Raw genomic sequence first — 24,320 nt, forward strand, 5'->3', positions numbered from 1 at the left:
AACAAACAGAAAAGCGTGGATAATTGGGATGATGGCATCTGCTGCTTCAAAAGCATTGACAGATGAATTAATATAAAAGAAAAACAGCATTGGTAATATTGGAATATTTTGGTATATTCAAAGTCACAGACACCAAACAAACAACTTTTAAGAGCTTGTTGCCACGACTTGCTGATTATTGAGCTGAAGCTTGACTACAAAATGTAATCGCAAATCAAATCGCAATCACAATATCTGTCAAAAAAATAAATAAATCTCAATTAGATATTTTCCCTAAATCGCACAGCCCTAGGTAGAACTAAACTTTGCAGGACACTGGCCCTCCAGGACCGAGAGTTAAAACATTCCTGATTGGATCTAATTGGATGTGCATTGTAAACATTAAATAAAAGTTAAAAAGATATTATTTTTTACACAATATATTAAGTTTAGTTCTGATAATCCCATAATCACTAGGCATACATTCGCTGATCTTTTTTTTCAGCAGATTCTGTCTGGCCCTACCTATGACACAGGCCTCCAAAATAAAAAAAATATATAAAATAAAAGCTTGCAAACACAATATAAATGTGCTACTCCAGTTATGTTTAACTTGATTTTTAATTAAATGAGGTCTGGCTAAACAAACAGGCTCCAACACTCAGCCTGCACAAAGCAAACAATGGTCATGAACCTCGCATCTCCTTCAGACATTTCAGACAGAATTTTGCATCTATCAGTTAGTTTCACAAAGTGCTGACAAACAGCATCATGTGATGCCCGCAGATACTAATCTGTCCAACACACAGACCAAAACAAGCTCAGCTAAATGCTTCGGTTTACAGTAGGGATGTGTGGCTAAGTCTGACCAAACCAGAAGAACCCCTATGAATACTTTATTTCAGCTCTAAATAAAGTTGACTCTGCTCTACTTCTTTAATGTTTGAATGCTGTGCCAAGACTACTTCAAAGGGCACGAGCAGCCCCAAAAAAAGAAAAAAGAAAAAGAGGGCTCAACTTGACACTACAGGCCCCATGGTGCACAGTCAGAGCTCAGAGCAACTCCATCTAAATGCCACTCAAGCCCATACCGATCCACACATCACCAGACTGACAGGACAGTTCAGCAGTACAGAAGCGTACACCGCACATACTGAATCAAAACTGTCAACACTGTCATTCTTGTGTCCTTCTAAGATTGTAGACTTTCTGCTGTGGAGCACAAAAGAAGATATTTTGAGAAACAACCCTTTTTGTTATCCCTGTAATGGAATACAATGGAGGTCAGTAGTTACCAACATGATCTGATTACCAATAGGGGTGTGAGATATTTGTGTACAATACTATTACAGTTCCTAAAGGATTTTGCAGGGACACTTTTTATCCTTGCGGTGTAAAATGTGGCTGCTTTACTTAAGTCTTACACCTTTTTTTTGCTTCAATACTTGTGTTTTGCTATGAAAATACATTCGAACCTTTTTACGTGTTCTTTTGTTTCTTTTAACAATCTTAAGAACCATTTGACTTCCAAAATCCTGGAGAGTCTGAGCTCCCACTGTCAAATCTGAGCACTCCATGTGGGGTTGATAATATTATTAACAATTATATTATTATTTTCAGGATGTAAAAGTATTTTAAGAAATAATTTAAGTTGACTGTTATATGTTCTTTTTTGTTTTAATTTTAAAGTGCTATTAATATTCTGAGATACATAATTTTTATGCTATTCTCACACTGTAAAACCAAAAAAGTTAAAGTAACTCAAACCATGAGGAAAACCAATGAGAACTGTTAACTTAATCCATTTGAGTAAGCAAAGCTATGTGAGCACAGTCAAACCCAATAAATGAAGAGAACTCAATCCAACTGAGTACTGTACGTTGAGGCAAATCAAACTGTTTGAGGAAACTGATTGCTACAAACCTATCTATACGAGTACTGTGAACTTACTCCATTTTAGTTGAAGTATTGAGGTCTTTAATTAACTCATTACTTTCAACACTGAGTTCAAAACTCTTTTCAAATGAGTAAAATTAACTTTCCTTAAATTTTGAGCTAGCTACACTAATTTCATTTGATAAAGTTGACGGTTGGGTTTTACAGTGCATGAACTCTGACTTTTTTTACCTCCTGAAATTTGTGAAAAAGGTAACGTTGAAACTGATTTTTGATCCGGTTTATTACCGGAAAACCTTTGTTCTTAACATGCTTGACCGAAATAAATAATTTTTTAATTTTCTGAAAATACCTCCTTTTTATGCAATTTCTTGTTTCCACAAGTTTTTGCTTCATGTTTAAATCTATTTGTGTTCCAAACAACTGTACGGCTAACTCAAATGCTTTGAGGAAGCCAATTGTTGCAAACCATTCAACTTAAACCATTTGCCGCAATTGGTTTCCTAAAACTGTTTGAGTAACTACACAGCTGCTTTTACTTAATTTGTTTAAGTTAACTGAACTCATGCAGATTTAATAACTGATCTTAAAATATTTAAATTACTAATACTCTAAATGTTTGACGATATCAACTCAAATAACATAAGTGTATATGACTTAATTTATATAAATTTACAGTAAACCATTGTTTTTTAAAATAAGTTTGCCACAATCAATTTCCTTAAACAGTTTCAGTTAACTTAGAGTTTTACAGTGTGTGTATTTAAATCATGATGGCTGATTCCTTTACTTGAAAGCTCAGATTTGATTATCATACTTTGTTTTAGTTTACAGAGTTTGAGGTTTACTTTATCATGATCATTCACACCTCAAATCATTGCTTTGATTTAAACTTTACCACTGCACACACTTTGTAACATTTTATGTATCAAGTTTAAGAGTCTTGTTAACACTTTTGTTTATTTTATTATAAAGAAATGAAATATTTTTGTTTACTTTTTTGTTTTTGACTATTAAAACTATTTGCCTTTGTAAAGTTGGTAAATTAAAGTGGTAAAATAACAAAATCCTAATTTTCCTAAATGGATTGTTAATATATTCAATAATTATCGATACTGATGACATGATAGTGATTTTTTTTTTTTTTGCTGTATTGCCCAGCCCTACATTTTAGTAGTTTGAAATGAAATAATGTATAAGAAATAATATATAGAGAAATAAGTCTGTAAAAAGAACAGAAAATGTACAAACAGTTTATTACAAGGTGTTTGTGCCTTAATATACAACATCAACCCAGACAACATATCACTTTAAACTATTAAAAATGTTAATAAAAGTCACCTATCCAAACTTCCAGGTTAAAAGTTGTTGAAAGAAAAGTCAAGGTTACATAATGCAATTCAAAAGCATAAATAAAGCAGGAAACATAAAAACATGAATCACAAAATATGTAAAACTGCTAATTTATGGATATTTTTTACAGTGTACTGTGAAAGTCAATGCTTCCATGTTTCCAGCTTTCTTCACAAAGTCTTCTTTTGTGTTCAACAGAACAAAAAAAATATCTTAAGCAGGTTTGGGATCAGTGAAGTCGAGTTAATGAATCCAGATTTTTTATTTTTTGGGTGAACTATCACTTTAAATCTGTAGCAGTGTACACGAATGGCAAAATGCCTTCATATTACTTCCTTTCCTCTCTACACAAACAGAAAGAAAACCCCACAACAGAAACCACAGGGTTGTGCCACAAAATGAATGCACTTGATTTCGGGAGAAAAATGGCTGGGCTAATCTAATTTCCTACTGGGTCATACTTTTTCCTGTCCACACACACACGCACACGAGCCTTGCCTCTGGCCAGGGGATTTGTGGGCCAAATCAACCTCAAAGGCACTTTGTAGAAGGAATGAGCGAGAAGCTTTGTAAAGCCTTTCTCTTTTAGCCTGTGCCCTCTTTCTGCACTCGGGGCAGTTAACAGAGCGGTCGACCCCTAGCTGAGCTGCAGTACAGCAATAGAAAGCTGTGAGATGCTGGGTTTGTTTTAAGAGGTGAATCCAGCTGCCAGCAGGCAAGTTTAAAGACCTTAAGAAATCCAGTTGACTCGCAGCTGGTGAAATATTTAAAGGCTTGTCACACATACAGCTGCTGAATGAATGAAGCTGGAACGGGAAGCTGAATTTCACATTTTATGTATTTGTGTAGAGCTGTGATCATGCATTTATCTGCTAATATGCATGCAATGTAGGGCTGTACTTTTAATCACAATAAAGACTGGTTTGCAGTAAATTCTCCAAACAAAAAACAACTTATTACATTACATTTTCTCACAGTTGTGTTGTAGATGTATGATTGTTATAGTTATTATTAGCTTTATTATTATTCTACAGTCAAATTGATATACATTTTAAAAAGTGTATGCAAAGTTGAGCAGCTCTAAAAACAAGCACAGCAAATCCGGAGTCATTTTAATGCAAGACTTCACACTTAGGTGATGATTGATTATAAAGGGTGTTTGGCATGCTGTCCCGGGAGAGAGCCCTGAGCTCATAAGATCCTTGAGCCCGGGGCTCCCTCCCGTTTGCAGGGCGAGAGGGGAGTTTGAGCTCAGATAGATCTCGAGAACTCCCCTGCTGTTTGAAGCTAGTGTACAATTAGGGATTGCTACTTACTAGGAGCACGTCTATAGTGCCGATTTAGATTAGTCAATTAAAGTTACGTGTTTTTAGATGGTGGGAGGAAACTAGGGAACACAGTGTAAACCCACGAGAGGACAGTGAGAACATGTGAACTTAGAAACATACAGACGTACAGAAACGTCGACTGGTCTGGTAAGGACTAGAACCAGTGACGTTCTTGCTTTGAGGCAACAGTGCTAACCACTGGGCCGCTGTGCCAGCCCTCTAGGAAAGAAGTAGTAGGGGAGGAAGGGAGGATCCATAAATAACCTGATTGGTGAATCATAATTGAATAATACGGGACCAGCTGTGAGCAATCATAAGCATGTGATCCTCTCGAAATTAGTTTATAAATAAGGTTAAATAGAAATTATTATTATTATTGCTATTAATTAAAATGAATTTAAATAACGTAAACCTAATCCTTATCAAAGATTCTGAGATTTAAGATCACAGAACCGTACCAAAAAAATAATAAATAAATAAATAAAAAAAACAGATTTTTGTTTATTTTAAAATGTACATTTAACAGTAAACTTCACAAAAATATGTTTAAAGAGTAATACTATTGCTGCTATTAACCCTTTTAAATGGTTTACCATGTTTTCACTGTTTTAAATAATGGGTTACACACACAGTATGGTTGGAAACAAACAACAAAAAAACAAACAAACAAACAAACAAACAAACAAACAAACAAACATCCTGTTGCACTACTACACTTGATATAGGTTTTATTATAAAAAAAAAACATTTTAAATGAAAATCTGAAATATTTTAAGGTATACTTTAAAAAATAAAGAAGATTTAGTATTCAAAAATGTTTTATTTTGAATATTTTTTTTTAAATAAGTTGGTCTTACACTTCATATTTTTAGATTTTCCATAGAACACGTATTAATTCCGGTACTTTTACCATAAACTGACATATCAACCATTTGGTAAAGGTTGAGATTTTAGAAATTATGGGACGTGTTGAAAAAAATGCATCGAGTGTGTTAACTAGCGACATAAGGTGTTAAGAAAGGCAATCCAATATTTTTTTCTTGGGGCAGTTAAAGGGTTAATAATACTTTTAAAATATTTTTTTCCACAATATTTTTTGTTTCAAAATTTCTAATTTGCCTGCGTGTCCACAAAAGTGTGTTTGTGCTGCAGAAACATGAAAACAAAAATGCTCAGCTGTGATTATTCTTGCAGCTCAGCATTTTTTCAGTTTGTTGCTTCAATACAGAGTATCCCCGATGTACTGTTACAAGTTAAAAATCTTCAGCAGATTATTTGTAGACAGTAGCGTAGTATTGTCACACATATTCTCCACTGTGATTGGACGGCTAGCTCAAAAGTGACACTGACTACATTTACATGTAGCCATATGATTTGCCTTAACCTGAATGACAATAATATGATTAAAGTGTTTACTAAAATTTCATTTCAGTTCGATCATGATCTTAATCTGATTAAATTAATTAAACATGGCTGTTTACATGGTACAATCAGACATGGTTTATTCAGAGTATTGTCTTAATCATATTAAAATCAGATTATTGGTGTCCATGTAAACGTACAGACTGATGGACCTCACTGCAAGGCAGGCGCTCAAAAATACGGCTCCACCATTGACAGAATCAGAAAACTAATGCTCAGCTCAAGAAAAAAAAAAAACACTTCAGTGGACATGCAGCCTAATAATAATAATAAAATGATAATAATAATAATAATAATAATAATAATAAAATGATAATAATAATAATAATAATAATAATAATAATAATAATAATAATAATAAATTAAAAACTCTACTATTATATTATTTATATTATTATAATCTGGAATTATGGAGCCGTTTTTGTTTTTCCAAAAAAATTGTGTAGCCTCTCTTGACCACACAAACTTCTTGACACAGAAACAGCCTCTGCTGCATCTTTGGTGTGCGAGTGCTCAACAGCCCGGAGGCACTGAAAGCTTTAGTGCTTTCAAACATACTCCACGACAGAAGCCTTTTAAAGCTTCAGGTCAATAGAAGAGAAAAAGGAAAGCTGCGAGGCTGCCTGTGAGTTACGACCATAAACACAGCTAGCACTACACTCAAAAACACACCATATAAACATTCACAAGCATTTGTAACAATCACTAAATAGCCTTTGCAAGCAAATTTAAAGTAAGATGCAACATTTAGTAAGACGATTGTAAAATCCCTGGCATCATCCTAAAACAAGAAATACATGACAATTTAGGAATAGGAAAATGTCATTATCTCTTTATAGAATGAAATACACATTAACATTTCACTCAAACCCATACCTAATTAATCCAAAGAAACTAAGAATTGTCAAGCGGTCTCTTAATTTCTCCCACTGCAGTACATATACACCTCATATTAATGGAAAAGCTTTATTTAAAAAAGTGATTGCTATTATTATTACATTTGTAGTTATTATGACCTGCTAACCACATTTCAAATCAAATCTATGAATCTGTCACACCACAGAACGGTTCAAAGTAACCTATCAAAAAAAAAAAAAAACAGAAAAAAAATAAACCTTGCTTTAAATCCTAAAATACACGTTACATTCTAAAGAAATGCTAAAATGAGGTTCTCAAAGTGAATGCATACCTTGGCTCTAGGGGTCAAACAACAAAAAATAAGGTCAAGAATCTTGGTGTGATTCTGGAGTTAGATATGAGTTTCAGCAATCATCTCAAAACAGTAAGTAAATCATCATACTATCATCTCAAAAACATTGCAAGAACAGAACAAGAATTATTTGCTTTGTTCCCAGTGAGGACTTAGAGAAACTTGTTCATGCTTTTATCAGCAGCAGGGTGGATTACTGTAATGGACTCCTCACTGGCCTTCCCAAAAAAGACAGTCAGACAGTTGCAGCTCATCCAGAACGCTGCGGCCAGGATTCTGACCAGAACCAGAAAATCAGAGCACATCACACCTGTCCTCATGTCTTTACACTGGCTCCCGGTTACATTCAGAATAGATTTTAAAGCGTTTTTACTTGTCTATAAATCACTAAATGGCCTAGGACCTCAATACATTATGGATATGCTCACGGAATACAAAACTAACATATCCCTCGGATTATTAGGATCAAGTAAATTAGAAAATCCAAGAGTTCAGTCAAAGCAGGGTGGATCCGCCTTCAGCTATTACACCCCCTGCTGCTGGAATCAGCTTTCAGAAATGATCAGATGTGCTCCAACATTAGGCACGCTCAAATAAAGACGTTCAAATAAAGACTTGTCTAAAATAATCAAAAGCTGATGTCAGAATTTAAGTCTTGGTCATTAAACAAAACCCTCATGGATGTTATGAATCAACAAGCCAAAAATCAACATCAAGACATAGTAAATATCACCAAACAGATAAAAAAAACTCCATCTCTATACCCTAGTGATAAGCAGATACATTGAGAAACGGCCAAGGAAAACAGTCTTTCTCCTACTCTCGTCAATCAGCGCCCTGAATTGTTGTTTAGACCGTTTTCAAACCCTGCTAATATCAAAGGATGACTTATTTTGAAGTCACCAAAGTGAATTGTGATCCGCGATGGCACGTCTGCTGCTCTGTGCCGGCGAAATTCAATTAAAAACAACTAATCTGAAATGTTATTAATTCAATCTGCTCACTGAAGCCTCAGGAGCTTTGGTCTCAAAACAAGAAGAAAAAAAGCAGCTTCATCTCTGCACATGGGATCTCAAATGTAGGTTGTTTTTCAATTCCAGCCAAAACAAGCCTTTGCACTGACTATTTCTGGTGGCTTTTAGAGCCATTTTCATTCTGCTCATGGAAGACGACACAGAATCATTGAAGAACATGATGCACACACTCACCTTGACTGGATGGCGAGGTAAATTGTTCGACGAAACGCGACCAGGTTCACCTCTGTCTGGTCGAAAATGGTGACTTTCTCTTGTTCTAGATAGAACCAAAAATACAGTTAAGAAGAAGAATAACCAAAGAGTCATAGATAAAACAGGCTGACTGAAGCTTTAGTCATATGATATGTCTCCCTCCAGAGGTCAATAGCACTTGCTCTTTGTAGAGTTATTTTAATTCACAGGCTTACTGTCTTTTTTTGATGAAGCAATTAACACAGCTAAGTTCAACTGATCACAAGAAAAGAACTAAAGAACACAGACTTTTACACCATCTGAGCTCAATGACAGGGAACACTTGAACATTCTCATTATAATCAATGGGATATTTAACAAGTGACAAATTCAAGAACATCTAAAAACACTAGAGAGATAATAGATTTGATGTTAGATGTAGTTCTCTATGATTTTTTTTTAGGTGGGGGGGGGGGGGGGGGGGGTTAATCTAAAATACTGCATAAAGCTCTGTTTTGTTTAATACATTTTATACACAAATTAAAACAAACAAAAAAACAGAATTATTATCAACTTAAATTAATTTGCATTTAGGTGTCCATCACAACAAATACAACAATTTAATCCAAAAATCAAACAAAAAGCGATTCAGGGGTCATTAACGTGTCTGTGCTCTTTGGATAAGGGATTCAAATAGATATTGTTGAAAAAATAAAATGAGTGAGCACCCAGTCCAGGAGACTCGTACAAGCAGAATTGATTTATTGAGACGTGTTGGTTAGTCTGCAGTCATACAGCGTCTTCGAGAAGTCCACGAGTCTGCAAGAGGCTACAGAAGTCATAGGTCTGCAGTCTGCAAGTTTTATCACAAGTCTAAAATCAAGCATAAAATGAGTATAATTTGAGACTAGGCATGGGCTGGTATAAGATTTTAACAGTATAAAAATCTTGGATAAAAATATAATGGTTTCACGGTCCTGCTCTAAAATATATTCTTATTAAAAGTCTGGGTAAAAAAAACAAGAACATTTTTCCCCTTTGAATACAATTGCTGCGCCCGAAATCACAGACCTCCATACTATATAGAATTCATAGACATCGAAAAACAGTATGCGAGAAGTGACCTACAACTTCCGGTGAGATTCTAAAGTGTGCATCCAATGGACGCTATGCTATCCCATGATGCCCCGTGAGAGAATTCGTGAATTAGAGTGATGTGGGTAGGTCAAGTGGTCATGATAAAATGGTAGATGTAGTACGTGCCATGTTCATTCATACTACTTACATTTATACTGTATAAAACGTACTTTTCTATCAGTCGAGTAGTATATTCAAATGTAGTAATGTAGTAGACGATTTCGGACACAGCCAATATGTTTTATTTTGAGAAACATTTAAATATTTTGGAGCAGTGAACATGTCAGGCTAAATAATTCAAATGAATTATTGACTTCTGCTGTCTTCATTAGGTTGCAAAACAAAGATTTAATAACAATTTAAAAAGACATCTTTGGATATCTTTTCTGCTGTTGTCCTAACAAAAAAGTAAAAAAAATAAAATAAAATCTTACCTATACTGTAGGAACGGTATAACAGAATATTTTGGCGGTTTAAAAACCTTGACTTTTGTCAAACATGGTACACCTTGCAAACGGTTATCATCCAATGCCTATTTGAGACAGAGTCATCCTGTCTATTATGCATATTAGGAGGGCCCAGTGTTTGTAGGTGGAGACAAAGAAAATGGGCATGACTAGTTTTAGTTGAAGATCTTGTTTTAGGGTCTTGATTAGATCCTGAGGATTCACCTGCTCTGACCAGCTTGAAAGTACCACCCAAAGACACAGTAGTTAGACCATGCCCATAGTCAGGAAGTGCATAAAGACCAATAGGATAAAATGTCTCTAACACTTTTCCTGTTATAGTTTTCAATGAAATGACAATTCCAAAAACCAAAGAAAATAACTTTTTAGTTATATAAAAATTATTGTTAATTTGAAACTAGATTATATAAATTTATATTTTCACAAGTCCAAGCCACTTAAAAGTCACAATTCAATAAAGGCTTAACTTTTTTCGAATGCCTTGGACGTACGATTTGTTTTGTAAATAAAATTTGATAGAAATAAGTTATTTCAAATTAATAGAAACAAATTAAATAGAAAATAAAATATGTAATTTTTCAATTACAAAAAATATATAAAGAGAAAAGTCATCCATATTTCTATAAAAATTAAACATACTGTGACATACAATACACTAAAATATTTAAAAGAATAAATGATAATGCATGGAATTGTGTAATATTTTTTAATGATTAATAACCTCTTGCTTACAAATGGGCAAAACCTAATGGTCTGAACCATAGTAAATCATGCTAAAATGTATTTCTAGTATATGTGAGCATTATTTATTTTTATTTTTATTTTATTTTATTAGAGAATACAAAATTGCATGGTGTACAATACAGTGTAACAGTTTTTTTCTGCATGTTAGACCATAAATTTCTAGCTACCAAAACGGCTGTAAATTCATTAAATTCTATTCAATTCATGTTTATTTATATAGCGCTTTTCTCAATGTAGATTGTGTCAAAGCAGCTTAACATGGTTCTAGTAAAGTTCCAGATTTCAGAGTTGAAGTTCAGTTTAGTTCAGTATGGTTTAAGTTTTACTGCTGAAAGTTACATGTACAGAACAAAAATATCCTTAGCACATGTGAAAGAGAGAAAAGAATAATAATAGATAAAAACGAAAGCGATATTAATAATAATTAATAAAAAAAATAATAATTAATTAATTTAAAAAAATTCTAAAAAGCATAAAATAGAGAAAGGAAGATAAAAAGCGGCCTTGTTCAACGATACTTCTCGGAGTTCAGTATGGCTCATTATTGAATAAAAGGCATGACAGGAGACCATCTCTTTAGGAAAATTGTTTTTTGATGTCGTAATGCATGTTATTTGTTCCATTTGATACAGTTCCCACACTTTTTGAATCCAAACATTTTATAAAGGAGGTTCAGAATTTTGCCATCTGCATGTGATGCACTTCAAAGCTGCAGCAAGTAGAATTTGTAATAAGTAAATTTTTGTTATTATTATTATTAGCTTTTATTATTATTATTTTATTACTTTTATTGTTAGTTTTTTGTTATTTATATATTTATTTAATAATATATTTTTTTTTTTTTCATTTACTGTGTTATTTAATAACTATATTAAATATATCACTTCACCTCAGCTGATTCCGGCTGATTAGAATACTTTTTGGAATTATTTGTTTTTTTTACAATTATCAGATGATATGGCATGCTGTTTGCACTTAATTGTGCTCACAAACCATTTACGTGGCCTCCTTTTCCCAGGTGAGTGAAATTATATACTAATACCATCTCTATAAATGTATTTGTAAGATCATTTGTATTTTTCTTTAGAACTTGAATGCACTCCAAAATCTGAATGATTGTTTAAGCTGTAGGCTATAGAAAAGTCATCTGAAATGTTGTCATACAGTGTTATGCCTGGATTTCATAAATAGCCTTGCATTTACTAACACAGACTATATTTGAAGTGTTTGGAAGTAATTCACGTTTTCTTCCTATAGAAAAACATCACAAGTACAAAGTTTAGTGGCTCAATGTATTGCAACAGTGTTTTTAAAAGTCTAAAAACTTAGTTTACAACCAATAATAATATATAGTGTACAACCAAGCACATGTGGTCAGAACACAAACGAGTCGCAGGTAATAGAGTATTAAGTGTTTCTCCCAAAGAAAAGCCTGTCTAAGCAAAATGCTAGCAGGCATCTGTAGCTCCGCTCACGCTCTGCCTCTTTTGCCCTTGTTTGGTATTCCCCGGTTGGTGCAATGACGTGTGAACAAAATGGCCACGGTTGGCCACACCTACTGGTAGCTTCTTTTGCATTCTTAAGAAACCTATGGGTAGGCCCACACGAAATCTGTGCGAATTCCGCCGATTTTTAGCCCATCATTGATTCTGTTTATTTACTTGTGTAAATGTGTGTAAATTTATATTTTTTCATTTATTAAATTACTTTCAGTAATATTACTGACTAATATGAAAATATTTATATGACTTATTTACAATATAGTTTGTAAAGTAATATTTTCTGTCTTTTAGTAGAGATAATACTTGAGAGACTTTCTGCAAAAGATTTCTGCAGATTCCATCTGGCTCTATGGGTGACGTCACGAATACTATATCCATATCTTTTACAGTCTATGGCTAATACGTATAATCTTTTTTTTCTTGGATATTTTAGCATTATATTTTGTCAAAATGTATTTAGTGTAATGCATTATGTATCTAATGAACATTATAAAGCAAGCATCCATAAATTAAAGAATTAATCAGCTCAAAACGATTCCAAAACTACACTAGTTACAGTTAAAGCATCAATACAAGTGTTTCTAAAATGAGTAAATAACAAATACCATCTATGGCCAGTTATCTCATTTAAATCTGTTATGTTCCAAAACAGAGCAACAGTTTAATGAGAATCATGCTTTGTGTGTTGAGGTCTACATGTTTACAGCAGCGATGTGAATGAGACATCTGAAACTAACCATTACCCACTAGCTTACTGAGGTTTCCTATGATGCAAATTTTCAACAGTGTGTGTGTGTGTGTGTGTGTGTGTGTGTGTGTGTGTGCATTCAACAGCCCAAGTCTACAGAGAATGTGTCTGGCCTCAAACTAAATTACGACTGTTTTGAATACAAAAAAAAAAAACACATTTTAGTGGACCTCAGGGAGGACAAAAAAAGAGATATGATGCCTTAAAGTCGAAACACAATGTGCAACAGTCTGGAACAGGCAGTCTCCTGTCGGCCGCAGTGGTTTATGCAGTTTCTCTTTAGCTCGAGGACCCAAGAGACTATATGAGCAGGATTATCTACTGGAACTAATGCAGAGCAATGTCCCCAAACACTAGCACTCGCATAAGAACAAGAAAAGTGCTACCAAAATTAAGTCTTACAGTAACACTAAATATTATTAAACTACGCATTTTCTCTGACTATACAGAAAAGTGAAATACCTTCTCCAGCTGCCTCCTCTTCATCTTCTTCATCATCGTCTTCATCATCTCCACTGCCGCCAGCATCGTCACCAGAATCACTGCTTCCTTCATCAAGAATTTCTGAGATATGAAAAGAAGACAGATTAAATCACTTATCGAACTTCAAATTAAGGTGTTTTTCAGTTATTAAACAAAGCTGTAGGATTTTTGCACTCTATATTTTGGGTTTGTAATTTCAGTTGAGATTATTTTACATTTCAGTCAATTCCAAGTTGATTTTAATGGTGTAAAAATAGTTCTAGGAGGCGCGGTGGCACAGTGGGTAGCGCTGTGGCCTCATAGCAAGATGGTCGCTGGTTCGAGCCTCGGCTGGATCAGTTGGCATTTCTGTGTGGAGTTTGCATGTTCTCCCCGTGTTCGCATGGGTTTCCTCTAGGTGCTCCGATTTCCCAAAATCCAAAGACATGCAGTATAGGTGAATTGGGTAAGCTAAACTGTCCGTAGTGTATGTGAATGAGTGAATGAGAATGAGATTGTAGGGGTGTTCCAATTGGTGGGTTGCAGCTGAAAGGGCATCCGCTGCCTAAAACATATGCTGGAAAAGTTGGCAGTTCATTCCGCTGTTAATTAATAAAAGGACTAAGCCGAAAAGAAAATGAATAAATGAAAATAGTTCTAATGTCTACACATTTTTTTTATTTTGAGTAATTCAACCACCACAAACTGCCTATGACACACTAAAATGGACTAATAACAAATAGAATTATATCAAGATTTACAGTCAAATAAAATCTGTTCGATTTTTTTCCCTAAAGGTCAGTTTTACTTTTTCCAATTTACATTTTTCTTGATTCCATTTTAATGCTCGAAATAAATGTAATAAATTAAAAACATACAATAACATTTCTATGAAAGGATTTCTTTTGAATCACACATTTACTATTTACTCTCCCTGGTTTTAAATGCGCTTGAGTTTCTTTCGTTTATTGATATTTTGAAAAATGCAATTTGATGGTACCCATTGACCTCCATAGTAGGACAAAAATTACTATGGAAGTCAATGGGTACCATCAACCGGCATCCTTCAAAGAACGTATTTTGTGTTCAACAGAAGACAAAAACTCAAAAAGGTTTCGAGCAAGTGAAAGATGAGTAACCAAGAACCAGAGATTTCATTTTTGAATGAACCATTCTTTTAAATGACTGCTTGGAAATGATGTCCATCTACAAAAGTGGAAAAATAGATAGAACTGCATATCCATGGAAAACTAGATCTCTATCAATTAAAACTTCATCCTACTTGGGATTCATTTAAACTTGACTTCAGGAAAAAGTGACCAGCGTATCACACAAATACACTCTTCATCTTCGCCCAGGTCTCTTGTTGGCATCTTAGGTGACACAATCACGTTCTGCCACCTTCTCCACCGCTGAACGATTCCATTAGCTTTGCTTCTCAAGCCGTAAATAAAGTCATCATTTCCACATCAGAGAACAAGCATCTCCAATTGTTGCAATCAAGGGCCACTATTTCAGCTTCCCGTACCATATGGCCATCTCCAGTCCATTGTACAATTACTGCACAATTAAAATTCAAATGCGCAAGTGGAGATGCTGCATCAGAGGGCATCTTTTTTAATAGACCGTAATGAGAAGAACAGAGAACGCATAAAATAAAAATGAGCCATTAACTTACCCCGTTTAATTGTCTTGTACTTCTCCTCGTTCTCCAGGAAGTTAGGATCCAACTTGAAAACATCTGCAAAAGGAATATTGTTGATGTAAAGCAGACGTTCGCTTGCAATTACACGTTTCACAGCAATTAAGTCAGTGCCAACGAGATGTAATCAGAAGCAATTACCCATAAAGAAAAAAAAACTTGCTGTGTATTAGTCGTAATGCATAAAAAGAGCTTTATGCGATAATAGCTGTTCCTGTTCCCCGAAGGGCTGCTTCTATGGATTTTCAATTAGCGCACTTTGTCTCAGAAGCCTCAGAAAAGATGCTTATCTGTAAACATCAGTGCAAACAGTGGCTAAATATGAGAAGTGAGAGAGCAAAACCCTCAATTACAGACACAGAGCAGGGACAGCAGCCTCTGGTTTGAGAGCATGCGTTCCCTTCGTGTGTGGCTGTAGAGAGAAGGAAGTCATCTATTATGATCATATCAAGGTAATTAGCTGCTAAACATGAGAAATTGAGGGCTGGCAGGTTAGGTGAGCGAGCTGGTGAATCTGATTCACTCAACACCTGCAGCGGCAGCGATGAAAGCAGTAATGCTTTTAAATGAAATGCTTAAAATTAAACTCTTAAAGCATGGGGTTTAATCATCACTGACACAGTTATGAACTCAAATATGTGTTCTGTTCAAATATCTGGAGTCAGTAAGACTTTAAGTTTTATTCGGCATTTACGATGTTACAGATTTCCATTTCAAACTACTGATGTTTTTTTTTTACTTTATATTTACAAAAAAATATACCCAGAAGAAAACAAATTTGCTTTTCACAACTAAATTATGTAATAGCTGTTCTCAGAATTGATTATATTCAATGTTCTTGAACTGCAAATCAGCACATTATAATTTCTGAAGGCTTCTGTAGCAATGAAGACACTTCAAATTCATTCATAGCAGGAATAAATTGCATTTAAATACATTAAAATAAGATTGCTATGATATTTAACTACATCTATTTTGCAATCAAATAAAATGAGCAATAACAGACAATTTTATGCAATTATAAAATCTAACAACCTTAACTTTATTCACAATAAATGCTATTTTTACTGCCGCATTACCAGCCTATTAAGATATTAATTGTTTATTAGCACTTATAAAGTATGATCTTATTCTACATCCCTAATCCTACCCAAAACCTAAACCCAATTTCTCTTACTTAATATTAATAAGTTGCTAATTAGTAGTTTACTGAGGTAAATGTCTCAGTTAATGACTTAATAACAGTGTGAATTGTGACTTTTTTTGTGCCCTGTTTACACTAATATGTTTTAGTTTTTAAAATGTCGTTTTAGAATGAAAACAATCTGTGTCCACACTGGTGTTTCACCTTGCATTTCTGAGCAGCTCTCCGTCCACACTATACCGCTGAAAACGCACATCACATGACCACACACACACTCTGGCATGTGCTGCAATGTATGTGCGCGTCTAAGCTCCAGGCAGTCACCGTGTGCTTTAAGCACAGAACCCCAGGTGAGAACTGTGCATGTCAGACAGTTCATCAAGGATCTACCGCTGGATCTAATCTCACTATATTTGTTAAATGTGATATTTATCTTGTTGTCTATACCTAACGACATATTCCCAGACTTTGGTCTTTTAAATCTATTACTTGTTCTCAGGTAACGTGTTTTGGCTGAGCACAAAGATATGTTAATATATTAATTAATGTAACCATGTACTCTTAGTTTGTATATTTGACTGATTGCTTGCTTTTTTTCCCTATAATGTACCAAAATATTGTACATTATTCTTTAAAAATGGCCATTATTGATTATTAAAACTGATATTCAGCAAAAGCAAGGGTATGTTTCATATTTTCTTACTGAAAATGAAAGGAGGCAGTTATGTTATAGGCTCCATTTTGTTATAAGTATGCATACAGTGTTGACGGCCATATAAATATGTAGCTGTTAAGTTTCTGTTAAGTTGTTAATATCAAAATGAAAATTGACAGCTCCTCATATCATGTTTTCATTTTATTGTTAAAAAAGTGAAACAACGTAGCCAGGGTGATGTGAATGAGGTTATAAAGTACACTGTTCCCTTCGAAGATTCACCCAATGTGTCCTCGGGAGTTTGTTTTCCATATCAAACTTGCAAAGTCTGAACTTACTAGGAAAGGAGGCAAGACTGTACTTTGTGTAGCTTTCCCCCATCCACACTGAGACGGAGCAGCAGCGTATTAAAATGAAAACAGCCTCTCCAGCATTTCCAAAAAGCTCAGTTTTCGGCGCTCGAAAACTCTGGGGTAGTGTGGATGGAAGGCGTAACCGTAGCAACTTGTGCATTTTAAAACGAAAACGAATTAGTGTAAACAGGGCCTTAATATAAAGCACAGGTGTCAAAGCCAGTTCCTGGAGGGACGCAGCTCTGCAAAGTTTAGTTTCAACACACCTGATCAAACTAATTGAGTCCTTCAGGCTGGTTTGAAACCTACAGGTAAGTGTGTTGAAGCAGGGATGGATTTAAACTGTGCAGAGCTGCGACCCTCCAGGAACTGGCTTTGACTCCTGCGATATAAAGTGTTACCAAATGAATTAATATTACTGAAATTTCAATACAATAACAAATCAGATGTTTTCTGGATTCTCAAATGAGATGCGGGAAAAATGTCCATTTTATAGTTTACAGAAATGTCAAATAATTACTTTCGGGTCTCTCCAAAACACCTAATACGATTGTAAAGCATTTTGGGTGTTAAATACACAGTAAAAGCACTAAATAAATACATTTATTTATTCTTTAAGAAAACATAATAAATAATAAGACATTTTTAAAAAAATCCAATCACTAATATACTTGTCAAACTGATCTAAAAATCTCAAATCATGCATTCAACTCCCAGTCCCATTGCTTATACAGAGAAAGTACAATTCTTTTACACACTCTTAAAGGGTGTGAAAAGTCTTACTTAAGATGTCCTCTGTGTTGTATTCGTCCTCTAGAGGAAGCATGTGTGTGAACTGGTCCTCTTCCTCCACTAGGTCAAGCCCTTCTGGGATGATGGGATGGTCCTTAAACCCATCCTTCCTGATGGCAAACATCACCTCAATCATGTACTGTACACGCTTATCTATCTCTGACTCATGCAAGATGTTCCTCAGACGTTCAAAGATGGCTGGAAAAAATGACAACGTAAAGATGCAGATAAAATCATCCATTTGATAATAATGTTAGTCACCGTGAAATCAAAAGTTATTCATGGAGAATTGCAGTATTATATAAATGCTTATCTATTCGCCTTTGTAATCTTTAAATCATAATAACTTCCCTTCACTCTTAAACAAAAATTGTTATCTGATAAAGAGTTAACTGGTGATCAACCTGTCAATCACATGAAATCGACCAATAGCAAACCACAATAGTCAATTCATGACTAACAACAATTACTATTATTATTATTATTTTCCCATTTTACGTGGATTACATCACTACATGAAAATGAGACTATTGCAATACTCTGTTTTCTTGTCTGTATTAATAGACAAGCAAACAAAACCTTTTATCTGATGAAGAGTTTATTGGTGATCAACCTGTCAATCACATGAGATTGACAAATAGCAAACCACAAGTCAATTCATCACTGACAAAACTAAACCCTAGACTTTTTTTACTATTTTTTTTTATTTTACATGGCTAACCATCACTAAATGAAAATAAGACTATTGCAATGATCAGTTTTCTTGTCTATAATTATCAAATCAAAGAAAGCAGGGAGTCAAGTACCGTTGATGCCTCTAGGAGAAACCTCTGTCAGTTTGAGACCACACTCTTTTAGAAAGCTGATGGCCACCTCCACACTGTCATCAGTAGGTCTTTCCAACAGCAGGGTTAACATCTCCAGACAGAGGACTTCATGAGCCTTGAGGGAGATAAAATACATTTAAACATACTGTAGTCTACACACAAAAATCTGTTAAAGGGACAGTTCACTCAAAAATGAAACTTAGGTCACATTTTACTCAACCTCATGTGGTTCAAACCCTTTTTGTTTTCTCTAGAACAACATATATTTTGAAGAATGTTGGTAACTGGTAGCCATTATGTGCATTTCCATAAACCTATTTGTATGCACATTTTGGAATGTGACACTGTCAAACCCAAAAAGTTAAGGTAACTCAAACTGATTGGGGAAACCGATTACTACAAACCATTTAAGTTCAAAACTAATGCTAATGAGTACTGTGAACTTAATCCATTTGAGTAAAAGAAGCAATTCGAGCACAGTAAAACCTGATAAATGAAAAGAACTCTAACTGAGTACTGTAAAACCCAATAAGTTAAGGCATCTCAAACTGTTTGAGGAAAGCGATTGCTACAAACCATTTGAGTTAAGAAACTAATCTATACGAGTACTGTGAACTTGCTCCATTTAAGTTGAAGTAATGTATTTAATTCACTCATTACCTTCAACGCAGAGTTAAAAACTCTTTTCCAATGAGTAGAATTAACTTTCAGACAATTTTGAGTTAATTACACTCATTTTATTTAATAAAGTTGACTATTAAGTGATAACAAATATGGCAGAAAGTGACATATGTTTGGGTGAACGATGAGGTCCGAACATTTTTAAATGTTATTCATGAGAAAGAAGTGATGACCATCATTGATGGAAAACATCAGTGGTACGCACAAATCTTTCAAGAAGCGCGAGCGGAGATGATTCTAAAAGAATATGACAAACCTGGCAAAATGACATGACTGAAAAAAGAAAACTCAGACGTAGTGGAGCAGGTGATAAGAGCACATTTTATTAGTTATGAAAAAAGGCCTTCTGGTAACGCGGCAACTTCTATTTTTATTTTGATATTTGCTGCTATTTGGACTGGATGGAAAAGGTGCTTTATTCACAAATGTTTTATGCAGTATTTCAGTTTTGCGCATAAATTTAATTCACATCTTTGTATAAAACAAAGCTAATGACTTCCGTTGTAGAAATCAAATATAATGGAAGTCAATAACTAATAGGTTTTACAACATTTTACAATAATCTTCTTTTGAGTTCAACAGAAAAATGAAACTTAGGTTTGGAACGAAACATTTCATTTTTTAGGTGAACTATCCCTTTAAAGGGTCAATAGGACATACCACGTTCTGGTTGATGAGATGACCCACGAACTTGGATGCTGTGAGACATTGTTGCTGAAAAAGAAAAGTCAGGATATTATTTAAACCGGTGCTCCATTTAGAAGCCTGTACCCTGTGTTTCCTAAGGGCTTACTTTATCATTCCTTCTGTAACCTTTACGGAAATTAAGGATAAGCCTCTTGAGGATAAGTTCTCCAATTTGAGGAAACTTGGAGTTGATGATGGCCACCACTGCAGAGTATACATGAGTGAAGATGGGAGACGCAGCCTGAGCCTGAAGTGTAGACCTGGCCAGAAGACCCCTGCATAGAGAAACATCACAGTAATTACAAATGACAAAAATATATCTGACTATAAACCCTTAACCTCTTTGTTTTGGCATTCAGACCCAAGCGGTTTTTACTTAATGAAAAACAGAAATACTCCAGTACACAAGGTGGAGCTGCACAAAAGTACACATCTGAAATTAGTTTGTTGTACAGTAGTAGTCACCCTCAGTCATTTATCATGTAAGCTTTTCCATTTTTGTTTAATGTCCTCCGCTACAGCACACAAACTCCTGGTCTAAAGTTTGAGTTAAAAAGTAACAAGCCATGAAAGTGAATTAGCCATCAAGTGAAATGACGCTCAACACCGGATCCTATTTGATCTGCAATTGTTGTGTGCTTGTTTTTTTTGTTGAGCACCACCAAGTCGTGTTTTACTGTAACTCAAGGCACATGAACAAAAAGTACCTCATTGGTCGACCAGTCAAAAATGTAAAAATGAGCACAACGTGATAAAAAAAGATTAACATCAACAAATATCTGCCAATGAGATTTTTTAAGGGATATTTCACCCAAAAATGAAAATGTCCTCACTGTTAACCCACCCTCAAGTGATTCTAAACCTGTATAAGTTTCTTTCTCCTGTTAAACATTAAATAAAATATTCTGAAGAAAGCTGAAAACCTGCAAACATTGACTTTCATAGTAAGAACAACAATTACTATTGAAGTCAATGGTTACAGGTTTCCAACATTTTTCAAAATATCTTATTTTGTGTTTAACAGAAGAAACAAACATATAAATCTTTGAAATAAGCAAAGGGTGAGTAAAACTATACAGACGGAATAAAAATTTTGGGGTGAACTATCTCTTTAAGACTCATGTTTATTTTTTATCTTTAATTGAGAGGTTTATATTTTTGTATTGGAAAACACAAAATACTGAGCCATATGTTCACTTTCTGTTCTGATATTAAAAATGTATTATAATAAAAATAATATTATATTTGAATCATTTTTATTGTCAATAACTTATACATATAATAAGACCTTCTATACCTTATGAAACAGACAACTGCACTTGGACTGTGACACTTTCTCTATGTAGACAACACATTATGAACAGTCAAAAAATAAAAAAGGAGCTTAGAAAGAGGCGATTTTTACCTGCCCCTCACAATATTCTCCTGCAGCAACTCCTGAATAATGTTGGCGATGTTAGAAACGTTCACTTTGTTGATCAGACCATTGATGGACTTCTTCAGAGCTTCCCAGCTCATCCTCTGATACTCCAAACTGGAAAAATAAAAAGAAAACAATGGATTAAAATTCAACTACACTGACTCTTTAACGCTTCCTCTCTTAAAAGGAACTATTTCATACTGTTAACTCTGCAAAGATGTAGATTATCTAATCCCTGTCTTTAGCACCCCGTAATAGAGTATTTTAAAGGTCACAGATTGCTCAACGATTATAACAAAAACGTCTGCGTTGTCTTTTTTCCCCAGTCTGTAGCATATAAATTGCTGATGGTGAGGAGTTTTTTGGAGAACAGCTTTTCCCCTCCACCTTATCTAATTTCCTGCCCTTAGCTGCTCTTGAGACTGATCTGTGATGTATTATCTCCATCACCTGTCTTCTAGTGTCTGGCCTAAAGCACTCCCGCTATAGATATCCCGCATCCCTAAGGGACACCTCTTTATATCCTGGCTGGTGACCTCCATTCTTCTACATGAGGAAATCTAATCGACCCCTTCACTAAATTCATGTGGATGCGTTTCCCGCCATCTATAAATCACAATCTATTCTTATCGCAGTGTCTGAAAGGGCCTAAAAATCAATAGACTTGAAGATGGATCCACAAAGACCACCTTTCTAACCTGATGATCACTCGTTATTAGAGCGGGCAATAAAGCTGTAAATTATATTTATTTATTTTTCAATGTTCTGAGAGCAAATACTCATGTTTGCTTTGACTTCATTATAGTCTGATTATCTAAAAAATACAATTTAAAAAGTATGCTCTCCTAATATTGTTTACTCCATGACTATATTCTTTTTAATAAATACAAACTCAAAAAGAGTAATGAATATTATTTAACACATTATCATTCAAATATTGTGGGTTTGATTTACTTGTTTGTTTGTCTTTTAAAAAAGTTATAAATGCTAACCAAGAATGAGTATCTACAGGAACCAGAGAGTGAATATCATTACATTAACACCTTTTTTAGGACTCTTTCCATACATTTTTAGACCTCATAGACACTAAGGTTAGGCGATGTCGACCAATTTGGCATCGTACGATGTCTAATGTGAAACATTGAGATGGACGATGGCATCGTCGTTGCAAGTGGAAGTGAATTAATTATAAATAATTAATTAATTCATAACAAATTAATTATTTGTAGCCTACTGTTTCAACTACCTGACCTGCATGGTTTTAGTTTTACCCATAACCAAATCATAAATAAATAAAGATAAGTTACACACAAAGTACCACCTGTCAATTACTTTTTTCACAGGACTCTGGCATGAATAGGCAGAGTGATCTGAGTCCTTATAATGGCGTCCACAAACTTGGTTGGTAAAAAAGATACTGAAGTGTACTGACGCTGTGACACGTTACCTGATAGATTCAAATGACCGAAGAGTCGTTAGAGACAAGATTAATTAAATATCACGTTTAACAACTATAGTGAGACGCGATCCAGCAGGACATCCTTGATAAACTGCTCAACGTGCACTGCTTTTTGGGGTTTTGTGCTCACAGCAACTGTGTACTATGTTTTTCTCTTCTTTTTGATTCTTTTATAACACATTTTATCAGCTTTTATTTTATTTTATTTCTATTTTTACCATTTCTATTATTTGTTTTTATTTCTCTTATACTTGTTTCTTTTATTCCTGTTTATGTAAAGCACTTTCAATTGCCACTGTGTATGAAATGTGCTATATAAATAAACTTGCCTTGCTGACTACTAGAGTGTGTGTTTGTGGTCACATGATGTGCATTTTCAGCGGTATAATGTGGAAGGAAGGCTTTTCAGAAATGCTAGATGAAACGCCAGTGTAATTGTGGATCGTTTTCGTTCTAAAATGCCATTTTAAAGCTAAGACGTATTAGTGTAAAGTACTACTGGGGCCTAAGTGTGTGTTTTTTGCGAGCAAGTTGCTGCTACGACAGGGCGTGGTGGAGAATCGTGACGCCAGCTCAGCATCATGATGTCTATCGGCGATGGATGATGGCATTATCTATTGACCCAACCCTAATAGCCACTTTAGGTTTCAACAGGAAACACTGGCGAGATTTTAGCTTACAGCATATTTAGTAAATATTAATGTAAGAATCTTATCCAAAAACATTATTCATATACTGAATAAAAATCTATTAAATCAAGCTAATTCAGCAGGTTGGCGCATATAGAACTGCAGAAATAATGGTGTTGCCTTGGTTACTGCAGTAAACAAAGCAGCATGATGTCAAATGTAGCAGGATTTTATCAATTTTATAAACTACACAGCATCATGATATTCGCAGACTTAATTCAGGCAAACTTTAGCATACAACCATACATTGCATAATCAAAAATGATATAAAATTGAATCCTCTGCAAAACGTAAGCTTTTAAGACGTTTTAATACTTTTTAACGGCTTTAAATTTCTCTACATTGATCTATCAACTTTTAATACTTTTTAGGACCCCATGGACACCCCTGTATTATATCAAATAAAATAACATTTTCTATTTTAATATATCTTACGATTTTAATTGTTATCAAAT

General features: G+C 34.5%; 1 protein-coding gene across 1 annotated transcript in view; it reads right to left on the reverse strand.

The window, feature by feature from the left end:
* The window catches only part of cwc22 (CWC22 spliceosome associated protein homolog), a 78,363-nt gene that overhangs the window by 30,355 nt on the left and 23,688 nt on the right, over window positions 1-24,320 (reverse strand). Inside the window, exons 7-14 of the mRNA XM_056465833.1 lie at window positions 21,703-21,831; window positions 20,404-20,572; window positions 20,271-20,324; window positions 18,909-19,044; window positions 18,094-18,300; window positions 15,135-15,197; window positions 13,457-13,558; window positions 8,397-8,481 (exon numbers count right to left, since the gene is read on the reverse strand). Coding sequence (XP_056321808.1) covers window positions 8,397-8,481; window positions 13,457-13,558; window positions 15,135-15,197; window positions 18,094-18,300; window positions 18,909-19,044; window positions 20,271-20,324; window positions 20,404-20,572; window positions 21,703-21,831 — 945 coding nt within the window. The remainder of the gene's footprint in view (window positions 1-8,396; window positions 8,482-13,456; window positions 13,559-15,134; window positions 15,198-18,093; window positions 18,301-18,908; window positions 19,045-20,270; window positions 20,325-20,403; window positions 20,573-21,702; window positions 21,832-24,320) is intronic.

The sequence above is a fragment of the Danio aesculapii genome, chromosome 9 (genome assembly GCF_903798145.1).
Source record: "Danio aesculapii chromosome 9, fDanAes4.1, whole genome shotgun sequence".
NCBI classification, from domain to species: Eukaryota; Metazoa; Chordata; class Actinopteri; order Cypriniformes; family Danionidae; genus Danio; species Danio aesculapii.